The following is a 17757-nucleotide window of genomic DNA, read 5'->3' on the forward strand; positions in this document are numbered from 1 at the left end:
TATTTTTAAACCCTTAACTTCTGTGTATTAGTTCCTTGGTGGAAGAGTGGTAAGGGTAGGCAATGGGGGTCAAGTGACTTGCCCAAGGTCACACAGCTGGGAAGTGTCTGAGGCCAGATTTGAACCCAGGACCTCCCGTCTCTAGGCCTGGCTCTCAATCCACTGAGCTACCCAGCTGCCCCCCTTTCCCTTTGTTTTTAAAAATTGTTTAATCTTTTAGTAATATTACCCTCATGTTCTTTCTAGGAACATATGAAAATTCATACAGGAATCTGATTAGAGGCTCGACTAGGGGCCTTTGGAAATATATCAGAGAATAGATTAATTTTTTTTAAATAAATAACAGAAATCTTGAAGAAAGCACTTTCAGGTTTGGAAACTTGTGGAAAATTATTCTCAGTCATTAATGATCTTCCTTTCATTCACTCCTAAAACCCTTTGTAACTTGGGTTTTAACCACATCACTCCACTAACACCTCTTCAAATTTACCAATCAACTCTTAATTGCCAGAGTTGCTGATCTTTTTTTCCATCTCTGCTGTATTTGACACTATTCTCTCTCTTCTGTGGGCTTTCCTGACAATGTTCTCTCCTGGTTCTCTCTTACCTATTTGACCAATCCTTGTTAATCTTCTTTGCTGGTTCATCATTCAGAACATGTCCCCTAACCATGGGTGTTATCCTCACTCCACACTCTCAATTATCAGCTTTTATGGGCATCATTATCATTTCTATACCAAGAACTCTTAAATCTGTATAGCCAGTCCCAGACTTTCTTCAGAGATTCAATCCCTGTTTTGTTGAAGGCACTCTATTCTTCCAAATTCCTGGATTTCTCATTCTCCCTCATCCCACACATATCCAATCAGTTATCAAATTTTAACATTTCTGTCTCTACAACATTTTACACATTTGACTCCTTTTCTCTAGGGATGCTTGGAGTTGCTAAATGCCTTACCTAGCCAAGGTCAAACAGATAGCTGGTGTTAAAGCTGGGACTTTAACTCAAATCTCTTAGTCCAGCATTTTGTTTTGTTCTGTTCTGTTTTGTTTTGAACAACATCATAGAGCCTTAATGTTTGTTGAATGAATGAAGTCAACTCTTCTGGCTGCTTCTTTAACTGGTGGGAGGATACCTCCCCCATGTGGATTGCTCAGTAACCTTTAAAGGTGTACATTAAGAAAATAGGAAATGGCAGCATCGGTATACCGATCCTTGGTCAATCAATAAATTAAGTTGGGTTAATAATCACATTTCCAAACTAATGAAAAAATTAACCACTGGCTACCTACACGGCAAAAGAAGAAGAGTCCGGATTAACTCTGCAATGTGTTTGTTTATCCGAGGATTTAACTTTACCTTGTTGATTTATGAAAACTAAGAGACATTGAGATATGTTACTTTAAGGAACTATAAAATCCTAATTTAAAACTAGGGAATTCTCGGTTCTCTCAAAAATGGTCTTTAAGGCTGAAAAAAAAGCCCGACATCACCTTCTATTCTATCTTTTAAAAAGTTAAAGAAATAGTCCTCTCCTTGGCAAAGAAAGAACTATCACAAAGTACCTAGAAGCAGCCTATCACATACACTACTGGTTCAGTAGAGAATATCTTCCTATCTTCATATCTGAGCTTTCCTTTTCACAAACCACTAGACATAGATTAGAAATGGAGTGTTCATTCAATTCAAGGAGTATTTATTTCTTAAATGTTGTGTACATAATACCCCTAACTCAGAGAGTTCCCCAACGCTCAGTCCTAGACCCACCATTCTCTCCACTCCTTAATTTATCAGCTCCCAAGGGCTTAATGATCATCTCTACATCAATAATTCTTGTCTGCAGAGCCAGCCCCAGTCTTCTGAGATTCTGTGCTGTTGATACAAAGGCAAAAAGGAAACGGTTCCCTGCCTTCCAGGGGCTTATAAAACAAACAAACAAACAAACAAACAAAAAAAAACCAAACTCCATAGATCTTAGATGAGACTCTCTCATGGGAATGGGGCTTGGTCACAACTCACACCTGATCAGACAAGGTATATTAGTGACCCGCACCTCCTGAGCCAGGGACCTAGAGCTGGACAGACCAGGTTGGGGCAGGGTGGGGTTTGGGGCGGGCCTGGGAGGTGAAATGCTGAATAGTCCCAGGTGAGAGGGCTACGACATCTCTGCAGGTCTAAAGTGGGGCCACCGTAGAGCCCTTGTCGGGCCCCCAGACTCACCTCGGCCATAGCCCTGTGTGTGCTTGGCGAAGCTCCTCACCACGGCCTCCACTGCCTCGCGCAGCACGGCGGGGCTGCCCGCGGCGCCTGGGGGCAGCGGGAGTCCCGCGGCCCCGGACAGCAGCAGGGGCGGCGGTGGCGGGGCCGGGGGCGGAGGGGCAGGCTGGGGGCCCCCGGGAGGGCTGGAGGCGGCAGCGGCGGCCCCGGTCACCCCAGGCCGCAGAGCTCGCAGAGTGCCCATCCCGCCGCCGCCACCACCCACTCCTGGCTGCAGTCGCTGAGCTCGCATCGTCTCCATCCTGGATGGCTCTCTCAGCGTCCAGCCACAGCCCAGAGAACTCAGCCGTAGCCTCGGGAGCCCCAGCTAACGGTCTACGAGGTCTGGGACAGCCCGGGCCAAGCGCCTCGGGGCGGAGGGAACCGTAAAGGCTCCACTGGCTGTCAGTCATGCGAGGGGAGAGGACGAGCCGGCTCTGGACCAATCACAGCCATGAACAGAGAAACGAGCCCTGCCTCCCATCATAGGCAAACTACCACAGTGGGTGGAACTACTGGGCTGGCCATTTGAGGAGAAGAAAAGCGGATTCACACCAATACGATTCCAGGCGCCTTCAAGGAAGGCGGGCCAGAATCTGGACGCCTCCAAAGAGGGTCGGTATCAGGCAGCTAAAGGAGGCGGGATCAGGCAGGGAGACCACCAAAATCCATTTCGTCCGCCCATTTTTGCCCTTCTGCGAGGCTACAGTCCCTGGCGGTCTTGGCCTCGCAGGCGCTTCCTTTAATGGAGACTGGAAGAACAACTGCTGGTATTGACATTTAGGCCATGACCCATGGCCCAGCGATCCGAAGTCTGGCCCCGAGCGTCAGCAGGGAGTAAGGCCAGAAGGAGGGCTCCGGCGGATCGCCCGGACGCTCCCACCTCCCATGCTGTCTTACCCAGTCGGGCGTCACAGACTCCTCCGGGCCCCTCGGGGACTTTGAGGAGGCAAAGAGGTTCTTGGGAGCCAAGGAAAACCAGAGGCTGTAAGCAAGGACCAAGTGTCTCCAGGTCGAGATGACAGCTTAAACTCCGGGCGGAACCATCTGATTACCTTGGGGATGGGAGCCTCGTCGGGGAAGGGATATAGGGGAAGGGGACTAGAACTGGTTTCTCTGGAGGAGGAAGTGAAATCCGGGAGAAGAGGCCAAGGATCTGCGCTGTGTGGGGAGGGATAGTATCTGGGAGAGTTGTCCGGGTATCCCAAATCAGTGGGGTTATTGATTGGGGTGAAGGAGAAAGAGCACAGGACTTGCAACTACATCCTTAACTCTTCAGTTTATTTACTAGAGTGATCGTAGGTAAGTCCTTTAACCTCCCCAAATCAGTTTCCTCATCTCTAAAATGGGCATAACAGTGGCTCTACGCTTCTCGTGGTGTTGTTTTGAGATAAAAAGCACTTTGTTAACCTTAGAGCACTAAAATCGACATGTTTATGGTTCGGTGAACCTGAGATAGATAGATGGATCCTTGGGATCCAAAGGAGAGACAGAGGAAAAGAACTGAGATTTAAAGATGAGGAGATGAAGGCTAACTTTTTCTCTACCATGATTCCAGGGCTTTCCACTGATGATAGAAGTTATGATCAAGATTTGGATCAGCATTGCCCGTCCCATCCCCTCCTCCCAAGTGAGTGGAGAGACATGGTGGAGACTTCTGAACACCTTTATTTTGATATGTCAAGTGGGGGATTAAGATCATTGTCCTCCTCTGCCTTGGGGAGAACAGAAGCTCATAAAAGAGCAGTTTGAACTGCATGCCCCACTTCTCCTGGGAAGACAAGACAACCTGATATATTGAATTGCTTTGGGGTAAGGAAGTATCTGGGCTTGTAGAGGAAAGGAGGGAAGAGTTGAAGGAGCAATGAGGGAAGCAGCAGAACTGGGTGCAGCAAGAGGGCTGGAAAGCAGTATTTTCCCAAGTTGTGTGAGGTTGGGAAGTAGGAGAGGGAGAGCAGAGGATCAGAGAACCCAGTCAAGTAGGTGGGTTAAAAGGGATCCCCAAAGAGTCAACATTCCCACTGGAATTGGGTGTGTAAAAAATGCATTATAGGGCATGTGCCACTGTACCTAAATAAATAGAAATAAATCATTGCAAGCACAGAAGGTAAGGGAATGGTAAGGATCTTTTTTTTTTCTTTTTTCTTTTTTTTTCTTTTTGGAGTGGAGAAGGGTGTTAGGTTAGGCACTAGTTATTGGCAGGTCATCTCACTGCCCATGAACAAGTGCAAGTATGTTTGGGGGCCCTTGTGCCAATGAGCACCTTTGACCTTATGGTGCATGCAAGTGCATAATGCCTGTGAGCTTACACTGATCTCACTTGCAAGTGCACAGTTGCATCAGCCACATACATGACCCTTAGATGTGTGACTGCCCAGTACATGTGAATGCCTGGTGACCTTTCCAGTAAAGTGCTCTGTGCCCCTGAACATGTGCATCTCTACCAAGATTGCACCATGCAGTGCCTATGAGCAAAATACAAGTGACCTCTAGTATGTGTGTGCATGGTGTCTGTGAGCCGGTGGCCCCACCTGCCCTGTCATAGCCTTATCTACGTCATTCCTAGCTCCTCTTATCCCCTCAACGCCCTTGTTCTCCTGGTCCCCCTAGACTCTGGAATCCCCCTAGCTGTCTAATTTGCTCTGTCTGCATGGAGTGACGTCTCACTAATTTCCTCTTGGCCCTGGGAGACCCAAGTCCCCCGGAATGATGAGGAGCAGGGAGAGATGGGGCCCGGCACCCTGGTAGAGGGCGAATGTCTGGGATGGGAGGGTGAGGACTGACATTGAGTGGTGGCAGGAAGCCTGGCCGGGTGTGGGAGATGTGGTCCAGGAGCAAAGTCCCAGAGCCCCTCCTTTCCAGAAGCCCAGGACTCCGTCTCCGCCCACTCAGAGGAGATACGGCCCCAGGAAGGCTTTCTTGGGACTGCCCAGGTGAAGTAACTGAGCCTGCCGAAGGCAGTGTCAGCGGAGAAGCATTGTACCGGCGGCGCTCAAGAGACAAGCGACTGGAGTCCGGAGAGTCTGGGCATAGGTGACCGGGGCCGTCTAGCTCCACAGGCTCCATGCGGCTCAGCTTCTGCTTCAGCCCAGGCAGGGGAGCCGATTCCTGGGCCTCTGGCGCCGTATTGCGCCGAGAAAGGGCCCCTCCACCTGTCACTTTTTCAGCCCACGGGGGTGGTTCCTCAGGTCCCTCGGTGCTGTGACGCCGTGAGAGCCGGGGACGACTAGTCAGCGCCAGGCCGTTAAATTCGGCAATCAGTCGGTCAGTCGCTGGTCGCCCCTCGGCTGGCGGGAGCGGTTGCGGAGGGGCAACTAGCCCCCAAGGCTCTGAGTTGAGCCTCTTGAGCGGTTTAGGTGGAGGGTGGCGGGGTGGTTTGGGGAGGGAATCGGAGGAAGCTGGATCGTCTGGGGGTTTAGGGAGAGGGAATTCGAATACGTCCCGCTTTTCCTCCTCCTCTTGGGCCCGGGGAGACAGCACTCCTTTTCCTCCCCCTCCAGTCTGCAGTTGGATTTCTGAAGGCGACATGCAGACCCCTGGGGTTGGAACTGGGGTGGGCGGATCTTCGATCCCAGGGGAGGGAGGGGAATTGAGATATTGCCGGGTCTTCTTGGTGCCAGAAGGGGAAGTGTCCGTAGTGATGATGATGACTTCAGTGCCCTTGGCTTTGCAGGCTTCCAGCAAGGCTGAGAGGGTCTCGCGATCACCGCGGTCCAACGCGTGCACTAAAGCTGAGGCGCCGGCGTGGTCTCGGGCCGAGGGGTCAGCGCCGTGGGCTAGGAGAAGGGTGGCTACTGCGGCTCCTCCACCTCCGGCGCAGGCGTGCATGAGAGCTGTGCGCCCTAGCCGGTCGGCTATGTTGGGGTCAGCGCCCTGCTCCAGTAGGTAGCGTACCATGCGGGCCCGGTTCTCGGGGTCGTCATAGCGGGCCCGACAGGCAGCCATCAGTGCAGTCTCCCCCTGCGCGTCGCCCTCATTCACGTAAGCACCTCCCTCTAAGAGCAACCGAGTCAAGCGCAGCTTCCCCTGCCCCACTGCCCGCAGGAGAGCGTGCCCCTCGGCGTGCAGCATGGCCAAGGTGGTGGGTGGGAGAAAGGCAGCGGCTGAAACTACCAGAAGAGGTGGAGAGGGAGATTCGGGACAAGGATGGGGACAGTGCCTAGAGGAGGACTGAGGCTCAGCAGCTACGGTGCTCCCTGTCAGAGAGATAGACCAACATTGACAGACACAAGCATAGAGACAAGACAAGGAATCATAGAGATAGAGATTTGGAGTGGGTCACTGTGGCACACAGCTTTGTCCTCTGCCCCGTGCCATTATGCCCCCCCCCCTAAATGCCTGTCTGGGAAAAGAGCTCGCGTGCACCCGCCCGCGATGAATGCTCGTGCAAGTGCGTGTGTGCACGCGCGGAGATGTCCGCACCCCAACCTTCACCCTCAGCCCCCGAACCATTTCCAGTCACTGATTTTCCTCATCCACTCTCCAAAATACCTCTTGCCAGAGCGCAGACCTCCCCTCAGTACCACCGCTTCCCCCTTCCTACGCGCGCACACACACATTCCCGGTTCCTTCCCCCTTTCCTCTGAGCCGCAGCTCTGGGAGGGGTCGCGGCTCGGGTCCAGGGTCTTAAACTGGAAGGAATAAGAGTCCGGAGTTCCCCTTTCCCCTGTTGTGTTCCCTATCTCCCGTTCCTCGTTCCCCTCCCAAGTGGTGTGCCCATATACCTGTATGTCCGCAGGATCTCCTCCTGGCCAGGGCCTGGGCTGGGACCCGGGCCAGAGTGCAGTCTGGGTGAAGAAGCCGGGTCCATAAGCTCCCACATGGTGGGGGTGGGCCTCGGTGGCCCCCACTGTATCTATGCTCAAGCCTAGGCGCCCCTGCTCCAGATCCCTCCTCCCGTGCGCCCCGGGCGCAGCGCCGGCTTTGGGAGGGGAGGGGGGCGGAGCTCGGCTGAGCTATTTATAGACGTGTCTCTGCGGGTGGGGGCGGCAAGCACCAAATCTGCTCCTTTCCCTATCTCCGATTTAAAAAAAAAAATCCAACCAGAAAACAAAACCCACTATCCCAGGTTTTCTAAGCCTGACTAACGTATCTCAGCCATTTAAACCTAGCTATTTGTAGAATCCAACCTCAAGTCGGATATCTCTTCTCTTCCTGGCCTCATCAGGGCTGCCTGCACAAATTCTAGCCAGGCTTCCCCAGCTACCAATTTTCAGGGCTTGACGTGTTGTGGCTGTGTGCTAGACCTGACATATCACACATGACACAATCACATTCTCAAAGGTTGTTGGGCCCAGACATCATAAATCCAAGTTCTATGAGAAGACAGATAAGTATTCTGCTTGATGTGTGCATATTTGGGTGTGCAGGGGTTTATAATGGACCCCCTAGCCCAGAGCCCTGGTGTCTAGTGTAGAGCTCTCATTTCTAAAAGGTGCAGAAAGCTATAGATATGGAATTCAGTCCTTCTGGGTTGGTCTCTTAGCCAGAACTGAAGAAGGCAGGTATGGACTCAGGTAGGTCTGTTTTCTTTTTGTTTTTATTTTTTGATACAAAATAAGCCTTCAATTCCTTTCCTTTAATTCTATCTGGGGGGTAGTGGGGTGGGCAGTGAGGCAAATAGGGAGAGACTGAAAAAGCTACGTATTAACAGGTTTTTATCTCCCTCAGATTCTGTACTTCTTCCTTTGTACTTTGTCAATCTTCTAGCCATTTCTCTCTCTCCCCCTTTCTTCTATCTCTCTCTGTCTGTCTCTCCGTGTCAGTCTCTGTCACTATCTGTCTCTCTGCCACCTGCACTGTCTCCATGGTTACCATGACTCCCATCTGTGCTGTTTGAGAATAAGTATGTGTCCAGCTGGGAGGTAGCATGGAAAGTGGGGGATTTGGGGAGGATCTATAGGACTTGGCGAGATTCGCATGTCCTTAGAACAACTAAGGAAGGGGGCTGGCAATGATCAAACACCAGACACTCAAAGGAATATGCCTGGACTGAATATTAGAGGAGAGGAGTCATTCCACAGCGAGATTTCACTCTTAGGAGTCCACTACTATTTCTCACTCCCCAGACAAGTAATTCTTAGGTCTAACTTCCTGTTTCAATCTAAGTTCTCTTAATATCCATCATTCATATAGGAGAATTGTAGGAACCCCTCCCCCACCCCTTGTCCTTAGAATAATCCCTCAAACTTGTCGAAAAGAAGCAAAAGAGACTGGGAACCCGGGAGTTCTGTCCCCTGCCACACCAATCTTGGTTCCCTGATCCTCAGTCCCTCTGTTCCCTTTCTTGCCAGCTCTCTCGCCGACTCTGCAGCAACCCACAGAAAGGTATTTTTAGCAAGGAAGTGAGAGGAGAGGATTCAGTGCGTGCAGAATTTAGAGAAAGAAGGATGCTAGATGGGAAAGGAGTGGGGGGTGGGGGGTGGCGGGACATTCTGCAGCAGCCGGCATAGCAAGACTTATCTCTGAAGGGCTGATTTCTGGGGGACTCCTTGGGGAGGCCCGCCCTGTGGGAGCGCTTTAAATTTTATGATATTGGGGCAACTCTGTGAGCTCTCCGTCTGGTCTTTCTTTTGAAGTGCTCTCACATTCTGGAGCTCCTCCACCACGGCTGCATACCAAAATAGCTTGACCCCACGCTGTCTCGGCTCCCCAATCTTTTCACAGTTCTCTGTGTGCCCGGATTCCCAAAGCCCACACATATCTATTACTACTCACGGCCCTACCTCCTTATCTGCATGTGTGCGGACGCCCCGCCCGCCTCCTCTTCCATTGGTTCTGAGAACTCACCAATGGGGATCGCAGAGAGGTGGGCCTAGAACCCAGCGGACAGGCTGACCGGACGCAGGGCTTGGCGGCTGCGTGGGTACCGTGTGGGGGAGGGGCGCCAGGTAAGAACTGAACCGAGGCTCGGCCGCCCCCCGGCCCGCTGCTCGATCAGTTTTACCCCTGGCCTGCTGGCGGGCTCTGGGACAGAGGGAGGGCCGAGGCCACCACTGGGTCAGCGATTTCCAGCCTTCCGCCTGACCCGCCTGGCCCCCTCCTCTCCCCTACCTCCCAGAGTATGTGTGCGCGCGCGGGCGGTCTGGGGGAGGGTGTTGGGGGGGTGGAGAAGGAATGTGTGCGTGCGCGTGTGCGTGTGTGCATGCGTGTGCGCGTTTTGAGAGAGGCACCCAGGAAAGACCTATTTTGGGTTGGACGTTTACTCTCTTTCTTTTGCCCAACCGAGGATTCAGTAGTATCCCGAATTTAGAGCTGGGAGGGGCGTCAGATTTCAGCTAGTTTCACCTCCACATTTTACAGATGAGTAAACTGAGGCGAAGCCCAGTAGAGGTTAAATGACTTTACCAGCCCACTCTGGCAGGAGGTAATAGAATCAGGATTTGAATTCGTATTCTCTGACACTAAACCCAGCACTCTAACACTCCATCATGAAGCCCTCCCTGGTTGCCCTGGAAACCCTGTCTTCTTAGTTTTGGATGAGAATGTCCCGTCCCCCAACCCCCCCCCCCCCCCAAACAAGATCTAAAACTGGAAGGAATCTCAGATTTCACAAAGAAAACTCAAAACTCAGAGGTTAAATTCAATTCGAACTCAAGTCCTCTGACTCATAGGCTTCCTGCCTGCCATAGACCTAGCACCGAGCCAATTGCAGGGATTCAGAAAAATCATAAAACACGGTCTTTGACCTATAGGACTTTATAACCTGGATGGAAATGCATGAAACAATTAAATACCATTGGAGAAAGAAAACCACTAAAGTTTTCTTGTGTATAATCAAGAATCATCTTTTGTAACTCAGACTGGATGAAGTGATGGGATTAGAGGCAACAGTAAGGATTATTAGAATTAGGGACTAATCAGAAACCAATTTGGATAGGTAAAGTGGGACCAGGTTACCCAGGACCTTTACTGAGTTGAGACTTAATCCTTTAGATATCCAAACCTGAGGCCTACATAACACTTCTTTACTGCTGCCCCAACCTGATTAAAATATAATTGGAAAATACTAAACAAAAATAAATAGAAATACAATAGAACATGGATAATGTTAATATGTGGCTGTCTAAATCAGTATGTGGCCTTTTGTATGTAGGGTTTTGTGTCCCTATTTCTATTTTTTTTTAAACTTTATCTTTGAAATGTCAACTGGTATAGGGTAGGCAATTGGAGTTAAGTGACTTTGCCCAGGGTCAAACAGATAGGAAGTGTTTGAGGCTAAATTTGAAATAGGTCAGACTGGTACTCTCTCCACTACTGAGCCACCCAATTGTTCCTCCCATTTTTATTTGATTTGACACTATTTCTCTGAGACTATAAATTGCAGAGCATTTACTGGTTTGCATTGGTAGAGGGAATTTCTTCACCTGGAGTTCCTTACTCAGATGAAATTGAAGGTCTAGACGAAGTCCTCCCCCCAAATTAACCATCAGTATAACCGGAGCCAACATTTATGGTGTAGCCCTTGAAAGTTTGCAGTATCTCCTAAATTTTTAAATTCTTAATATATGCATATATTAAGAATTTAAAATTTAGGGCTTATGCTAAATATGAAAGTTCTAAAGTAATATTGTGATCACCAATTTAAAGATATAACAACAAGTCAAAAATAACTTTTAGTAGCTTTATTTACAAAGAGGGAGAAAGAGTGAAAATGGAAAAAGGTAGCTAAAGAGACAGGTTTTAACAAGACTACTAGACCTTCTCCTGTGAATCGAGGCTCAGCTCAGCCTTGCAGGGGCTTCTCCAAGTCTGGTGGCGTCTTCAGCTAGAATTCCACCCACGAAGCCTCCTCCAAAGTCAAGACAAGAATCTCTCCAGAAGCCAGGAAAGGAAGGCCAGCTACTCACCCACCTAAGATGAATTCCAAAGGAGAAGACTGAAGGCCAAGTCCTAAGTTGAAGCCCTCCAAAACTCAGGGTCCAAAGGAGAAGAACCAGGAGCATTCCTCCAAGAAGCAGTCCAAGAGCCAAAGTCCCAAGTCAAGGTGAAGGTCCCTGGACAGGAAGTTCAGGACCTTTTATAGTTCTTTTTCCTCATCACTTCCTGTCTCTTCCTCCATTTTATGGGAACCAATTGTAGTCTTTTAATTTGCCTAACACTGCCTAGGGGCAGGGCAGTGGCCTCTGGAGTTGTCATCCACTTTAGCAAGTGACTTGTGAACTCTCTTATTTAGTGTTAAGTAGAGATGTTTAAGTTTTTGATTGATTAATTTAAAAATTGCTGATTGATAGACAAACTTTGATTCACTCTTCAATATATATATACATATATATATTTTTTATACACACAGACACCCATTATCTCATTTGATCCCCAGAGTCCTGAGAGTAGGCTCTGCAACTAGTATTTCCCAGAAATTGAGTACTGGCCCCCAAATCATAAGACCTGGGTTAAAATTCTGTCTCTGGTACTTACTACTTGTATGACTTGAGCAAACTACTCTATGCGCTTTATTTTTCTCATCTAGAAAATTAAGGGAGGAAGGATGGACTGGTTAGCTTCTCTGGTCTCTTCCAGCACTAAAACTTCTATTCTATGAAGGGATCTGCCCTGCTAAGAGTCTCACAGCCTAGAATCTTAAGTACAGTGCTTTTTCTACCATGCCACAAAATGAAGAATGGAAGCAAAGAAGCTAGTTAGAAGACTATTGCAGGTGGGCACCTGGGTAGCTCAGTGGATTGAGAGTCAGGCCTAGAGACGGGAGGTCCTAGGTTCAAATCTGGCCTCAGACACTTCCCAGCTGTGTGACCCTGGGCAAGTCACTTGACCCCCATTGCCCACCCTTACCACTCTTCCATCTATGAGCTAATACACAGAAGTTAAGGGTTTTAAAAAAAAAAAAAAAAGACTATTGCAGGGAGTAAGAGAGCCAGGTCTAGAGATAGAAGATTCTGGGTTCAAAAGTGGCCGGGGGGGGGGGCAGATGGGTGGCTCAGTGGAAGGAGAACCATACCCAGAGATCCTGGGTTCAAATCTGGCCTCCTATACTTCCTAGCTCGGTGACCCTGGGCAAATCACTTAACCCCCATTTCCTGGCCCTTAATGCTTTTCTGCCTTGGAACCAATACATAGTATTGTTGGAAGGTGATGGATTTTTTAAAAATGGCCTCAGACACTTCCTAGCTGGGTAACCCTGGGCAAGTCACTTAATCCCAGTTGTCTAGCCTTTCTACCCTTGTGCCTTTGAAATGATATTTATATCCATTCTAAGACAAAGTAAGGTTTTAAGGAAACAAAATAAGACTATTTCAGTCATCCAAGTCTAAAATGATAAGGGCATCAACCAAGGCAGTAGCAGGAGGACCACCAGGAAGAGATGAATATAGTTGGTGATGAACTGGATACAGAAGACAAGGGAAAGGGCAGGGATTAAAGATCCCTGAGAGTAAAGTGATATGGAAATATAATTAACATGGATTGTGGGATAAAACAAAAAAAACAAGCAAAGTCCACCTCCAGCAGGAGGTAGGCAGATTTTAGATGAGTGGGTGGGAGGTTGAGGAAAAGGCCAAGGGAGTGCCCTTGGTGGTCATCGTGATGGAGAATCTCCTCTGTCTTACAGTGTTTCTTCAACTTTCTTTTTCTTTATCAGGCTTCTCCTATCTGATCTCTAGATAGCCAGGCCCCCCCTGACGATGGCCAGCCGGGGTGGGGGCCGGGGCCGGGGCCGGGGTCAGCTGACCTTCAACATGGAGGCTGTGGGCATTGGTAAAGGGGATGCCCTGCCCCCTCCCACCCTCAAGCCCTCCCCACTCTTTCCTGTGAGTGCTCATACTTCTCCAAGACTGTCCTTCTATGCTAGCTCTCTCTTAGAAAATCACAGAATCCCTTTCATCCTCCTTTCTCTCTACGTGCTCTCCAGGGAAGGAAGTTCCCCGTTCTAGCTTGCTATGTCCCTGGGCTCCCCACACTTTTTAGTGTGCCCTTGCTGAGAACTAATCTCCCTCCTGCTAGAATCCTAGCCCTTCGCCTTCCGCCTCTTCAGACACAGATGCATGTAGACCTCCCCTTTGTCTTTTGTTTTATACTCTTGGGTGGTAAGGAAAGGAGATCTCCCCCCTCCTAGCAGTCCTTGCCATCCCCCTCTAGTGCTTCACTCTGTCCCCATTCCTAAAGGCCATCCAGACCTCCCCAGCTCTCACCAAACTGACCACTGCCCTTCCTGCTCTCACCTAGCCCCTGGAGTTCCGTCCTGTGCCCCTGCCCTCAGGAGAAGAAGGTGAGTATGTGCTCGCCCTGAAACAGGAGCTTCGTGGGGCCATGAGGCAGCTTCCCTACTTCATTCGTCCAGCAGCACCCAAGAGAGGTCAGTCCGAATGCCACTCTTCTGCCCCAATTAGGTCCAGGGGATGCTACTCTATATTCACGAGTCTCTGGGTGGACGTAGAAAGGAAAGAAAGACATTCATGTAGAAATACATTCAGAGGAAAGGCGTGTGTGTGTGTGTGTGTGTGTGTGTGTGTGTGTGTGTGTGCGCGCGTGTGTGTGTGTGTGTGTCCATATACATATAAACATCTATTTAATGAGAATGATACAATCCATAGCCTCGAAGACCTGACCATCCAAAGGGAAATAATACACATCCTTTGTCTTTCGAGTTCCTTCAGCCTATTGAAGGAAAATGAATTTACACAAAGGGGAAAAAAAGGTTAAGACCACTTTAGGACCTGTTTGGTTATTCATAAGCATGAAGGAGAAGAGAGGCATGGCTAAATCAAAATGGCACCAGATCCATAGTCTTCCTTTGGGCATTGGCTCACAATTTATTTTTTATGGCAGATTTCTTTCCATAATTATGCTGTAGGCTGGTAATAAATGTCGATTGTGTTCTCTGGGCAGACACAGAATAATCATGGAGAGGCATCCCAGAAGTGTGCTAGGTGGGGCAGGCAGAATCCAGGCTGAGATCCCAAATTGGCCATTCACATCGAGCAAGAGTCAGTTGTTGTGTAAAGCAGAAATTGAGAAATGGGGATAGGAGGGCATCTGAGCTCCTGGGGGCAAAGGGGCCCCCAGAGACTTGAGTTCTTAGAACCGAGAGCCTTTGAAATTATTCTTGGAAGACTTGAATTTTAAGCCAGGTTCTCTAAACAAGAAGGGAGGAATTTTGGCAGGCCTGAGGAAGACATTCCGGGAGATGTTTGGGAATGATTCAAGGCACTGGGAGCGTATTGGCCTAGTTGAACTATGGACATGCTGCACATACAGACACACTTCTTTGTGTGCCCCATCGTGCCTCCTACGTAGAGTACAACCGATCAATAAATATTTAAGCAATAAATGAATGAGCGGAGTCTTTGTTGGGGGAGTAATGAAGAATAATTGTGTGACTTTGGGAAGTGCGTGGAAGCTCTTTTAAGTCTGTTTCTGAAGCTCTTCATGCTCTGGGTGGATCAGGATAGGGGGCAAGACCTAGGTGCTATGGAAACCTCATCCTCGGGCCTCACTCCGTTCAGGGGCCCTGAAGGGAAGAGGCCTCTGATGTCTGGTATTTGATCCTTCAGATGTGGAGCGTTATTCAGACAAATATCAGATGTCGGGGCCAATTGACAATGCGATTGATTGGAATCCTGGTATGTGATGAACCCCCTCTGAAATCCATTTTTTCAAAAGTCCCCAGAGATACTCCCCCACACCAAACTTTTCCCGACACTCCTTCATTCTCCTCAAACTCTCCCAGATCCTAAGACACTTCTCCACATGCTCATTAGCAGGCTGAGTGCCCCATAAACCAATTCCTCCACTAGTTGCAAATCCCTCTGGGACACACCTCCTCTTCTATCGAGTTGGTCCTGGGGCCCTCTCCCTCTCAGACTTTTAATAATAGAAGGCCCAAACTTGGGGCCCACTGATCACTGTTTCCCTCCCCCTTTCCCCTAGATTGGAGGCGTCTCCCCAGAGAGCTCAAGATACGGGTTCGAAAACTGCAGAAAGAGCGTGAGTGTGGTTAGGTGACACAAGGGGGAACAAATGTCCTCCTCCAGCCCTCTGTGGGCTTTGGGGGAGCTTAGAAATAACTGATTGCCCTCCTTTCCTCTGCCAGACACAGTCTACCATATTGGCCACTCAGGGGCAGCAGAGTTCCATTGCCTAAATGGCTGCCCTAGGCAAGTTGCTGGGAGAGGGGAGCAAAGGCAGAGCAAATGCTGGATCTGGTGTTCCACTGTCTCCCTCCCTTTCCCCCACCAGGGACAACAATCCTGATCCCCAAGAGGGCCCCTAAAACCCCTGCAGAGAAAGAAGAAACAATTCAAAAACTGGAGGTGAGGTGTGTGAGGCGGGGGAGTTGGGGTGGAGAAGAAGGTAAAGGACTGGAAGAGAGGAAAAAGTATGACCCCAGCCAGGTCTCAGGTCCAAGCCCTTCTCCCATCCACACCTCCTTCTTGCCTTGTCTGTGATTTGATTTTGCCCTCTGGGGGTGGGGGCTTCCTCTTGCTCACCCACCCCCCACAACAGACCTTGGAGAAGAAGGAAGAAGAAGTGACTTCAGAAGAAGATGAGGAGAAAGAAGAAGAGGAAGAGAAAGAAGATGAGGAGGAGGAGGAGTATGATGAAGAAGAGCACGAGGAGGTGAGAGAAGACCTCTTTCCCACTATCCCCATTCTCCCCCTTCTTGCCAAGCTGCCTCTGAGGGTTGGGGAGATGGGGTCCTGGAGGGCTCAAATCATCTGGAAAGACCCAAGCTGCCATAATGGAAGGATTTCTAACCATCTCTGCTGTTCTATTCCATTATCCCTTGATTTCTTTTAAAAGGTGGCTGTGGGTGGTCTCATCAAAGCCTGGAATGACAGATAGAAGTGGGAAGGCACCCCTCACTCTTCTGTTTTACCTTTTCTCTGCCCCTTTCAGGAGACAGATTACATCATGTCATATTTTGACAATGGAGAAGACTTTGGGGGTGACAGCGATGACAACATGGATGAGGCAATTTACTGAAGAAGCAGCTCCAATAACTCCCACCACCCCAATCTTCTCAGCTGTAGAGACTGAGAGACTATTCTAGCCATTTGTGGTCATGGGCACACCATCCTTTTAACTAATCCCAGCCAGAGCCAAGAAATGCCATTGCCTCTTTGGAGGGAGGAACAAAGACCTCTTGGCTATTGATAGTTTTCCTTCCCGGGTTATAGTGGCTGGACCTTACCTCTGTTGCTTTGGAGAGGAGGCAAAGGACTGAATTTTTAATTGTTTTATACTTTGAGGAAAAGGAGAGTGAGAAGAGTGAGTAGGAGAAGTCACAACTGCCCCCCTCTCTCCTGCCTCCCTGTTCCTACCCTGTAGAATTTTCTTTTTTGGAGAAAATTGGGGATTAGGAAAAAGTAGGGATGAGGCCAGTTTTATGGTTTTTAAATAAAGTTTTGTTCTCTATGTTTGCCTGTTGTACTTTAGAAAGTGAGGAGGTGGGAGGGAGAAGGCATTTTATAACTGGAACCCGTCCTAGCTCCATCGCTGCCCAACTCTCTTTTATGGTCCATCTTGACTCTGCCTGCCTTTAGCCTTCTGCTTTCTCTCTTCCACCAGAGTGAGGTGCATATCTCTACCCCGTCCACCCACGCATTGGAACATTATTAAAGGTGCAAATAATAACATATACAGCGAAAGAAAATTATCCAATTACACTGACCCTTGGACTTTCTCCTTTCCCCGAGAGTATCTGTTGACTGTTTACAGGAAAAGGCAAAGCCAGCCTTCCCTTTCCCACATTTGGCCTTGGTTTTATTCTTGTTTAGAAGAAATAGCTGTTGTTTTGGGAGGGAGGAAGGATTGATTCGTCAGGGGCTAGTAATGGGGGAATCCTTCCTCTCTTAGATCTCTGGGGCCTTCGCTTTAAGGTTTTCCCTTCTCTTAAGTGTTCCTGCGTGTCTTGCTCTCCGGAAGCAGGGGAGGAGAGGTGATCAAGAACAGCTCAGTTACTTCCCATCGTTTGGTCTCCATCCCTGCACCCCTTCCTCTCACTAACCCCCAGAAAGTTCCTTTTGTGCTGGGGGAGGGGAGTGGCAAAGGATACTCTCAGAGACCGCCCTAGAGATGCTCTGCCCACGCTGTTCTCCCCTGGGGTGAGTCATTTCCCCAAAGCCTTGATTGGTTAACCAGAGAGTCCCGAGTTATCTTATTGGTTGGAGCAAGTGGACAGGCAGCAGCCACGGGCTGCTAGCGTGAACAGCCCAGGGACTGAAACTGAAACACAGAGATATGAAAATAGAGAGATAAAATAGACTGAGACCCCATTGAGCCTACAAATCCTGAAAAGGGAGTTTGAGATGGAGAAATTGATAGATTTCCTGGATCTTATTAAGGCTGAGTCCTGCCAGCCCACAGGGCCACCAAGGCCAGCAGATTGGGGTCTTATTTATTTGGGGCTTGCTGGGGAGTACAAATGGGGAAGAGGAGGGGAATTCTCTGACTCAGGGGATCAGGAGAATTGAGGCAGGAAGGACACTCAAGTGGATGTGGGGTGGGATAGAGGGGAACTGAAGAAGAAAAGAGGAAACCCAAAC

General features: G+C 49.2%; 3 protein-coding genes across 5 annotated transcripts in view; 1 reads left to right on the forward strand and 2 right to left on the reverse strand.

The window, feature by feature from the left end:
- Positions 1–2531, reverse strand: part of LIX1L (limb and CNS expressed 1 like) — a 20963-nt gene extending 18432 nt beyond the window's left edge. Inside the window, exons 1-2 of the mRNA XM_044675547.1 lie at positions 2222–2531; positions 2021–2022 (exon numbers count right to left, since the gene is read on the reverse strand). Of these exons, the coding sequence (XP_044531482.1) occupies positions 2021–2022; positions 2222–2519 (300 nt within the window). The 5' untranslated portion in view covers positions 2520–2531. The remainder of the gene's footprint in view (positions 1–2020; positions 2023–2221) is intronic.
- A 1059-nt stretch (positions 2532–3590) lies between these two features.
- On the reverse strand, positions 3591–6534 carry ANKRD34A (ankyrin repeat domain 34A). Its single transcript, XM_044672578.1, has one exon. It carries the CDS (start codon positions 6326–6328, stop codon positions 4838–4840), a length of 1491 nt encoding a protein of 496 aa, XP_044528513.1. The 5' UTR covers positions 6329–6534; the 3' UTR covers positions 3591–4837.
- A 1218-nt stretch (positions 6535–7752) lies between these two features.
- POLR3GL (RNA polymerase III subunit GL) lies at positions 7753–16627 on the forward strand. Of its 3 annotated transcripts, none has more exons than XM_044672580.1 (8): positions 7753–7773; positions 12852–13020; positions 13436–13565; positions 14764–14832; positions 15140–15196; positions 15449–15522; positions 15716–15829; positions 16109–16627. In XM_044672580.1, the coding sequence occupies exons 2-8, from the start codon at positions 12895–12897 to the stop codon at positions 16193–16195; spliced, it is 657 nt and encodes a 218-aa protein (XP_044528515.1). In that variant the 5' UTR covers positions 7753–7773; positions 12852–12894; the 3' UTR covers positions 16196–16627. The 3 variants fall into 3 exon arrangements, with proteins under 3 accessions (XP_044528515.1, XP_044528514.1, XP_044528517.1); XM_044672579.1 differs by lacking the exon at positions 7753–7773 and adding an exon at positions 9060–9147; XM_044672582.1 differs by lacking the exons at positions 7753–7773; positions 12852–13020 and adding an exon at positions 9130–9147.
- The last annotated feature ends 1130 nt before the right edge of the window (positions 16628–17757 follow it).

The sequence above is a fragment of the Gracilinanus agilis genome, chromosome 4, assembly GCF_016433145.1.
Source record: "Gracilinanus agilis isolate LMUSP501 chromosome 4, AgileGrace, whole genome shotgun sequence".
NCBI lineage: Eukaryota > Metazoa > Chordata > Mammalia > Didelphimorphia > Didelphidae > Gracilinanus > Gracilinanus agilis.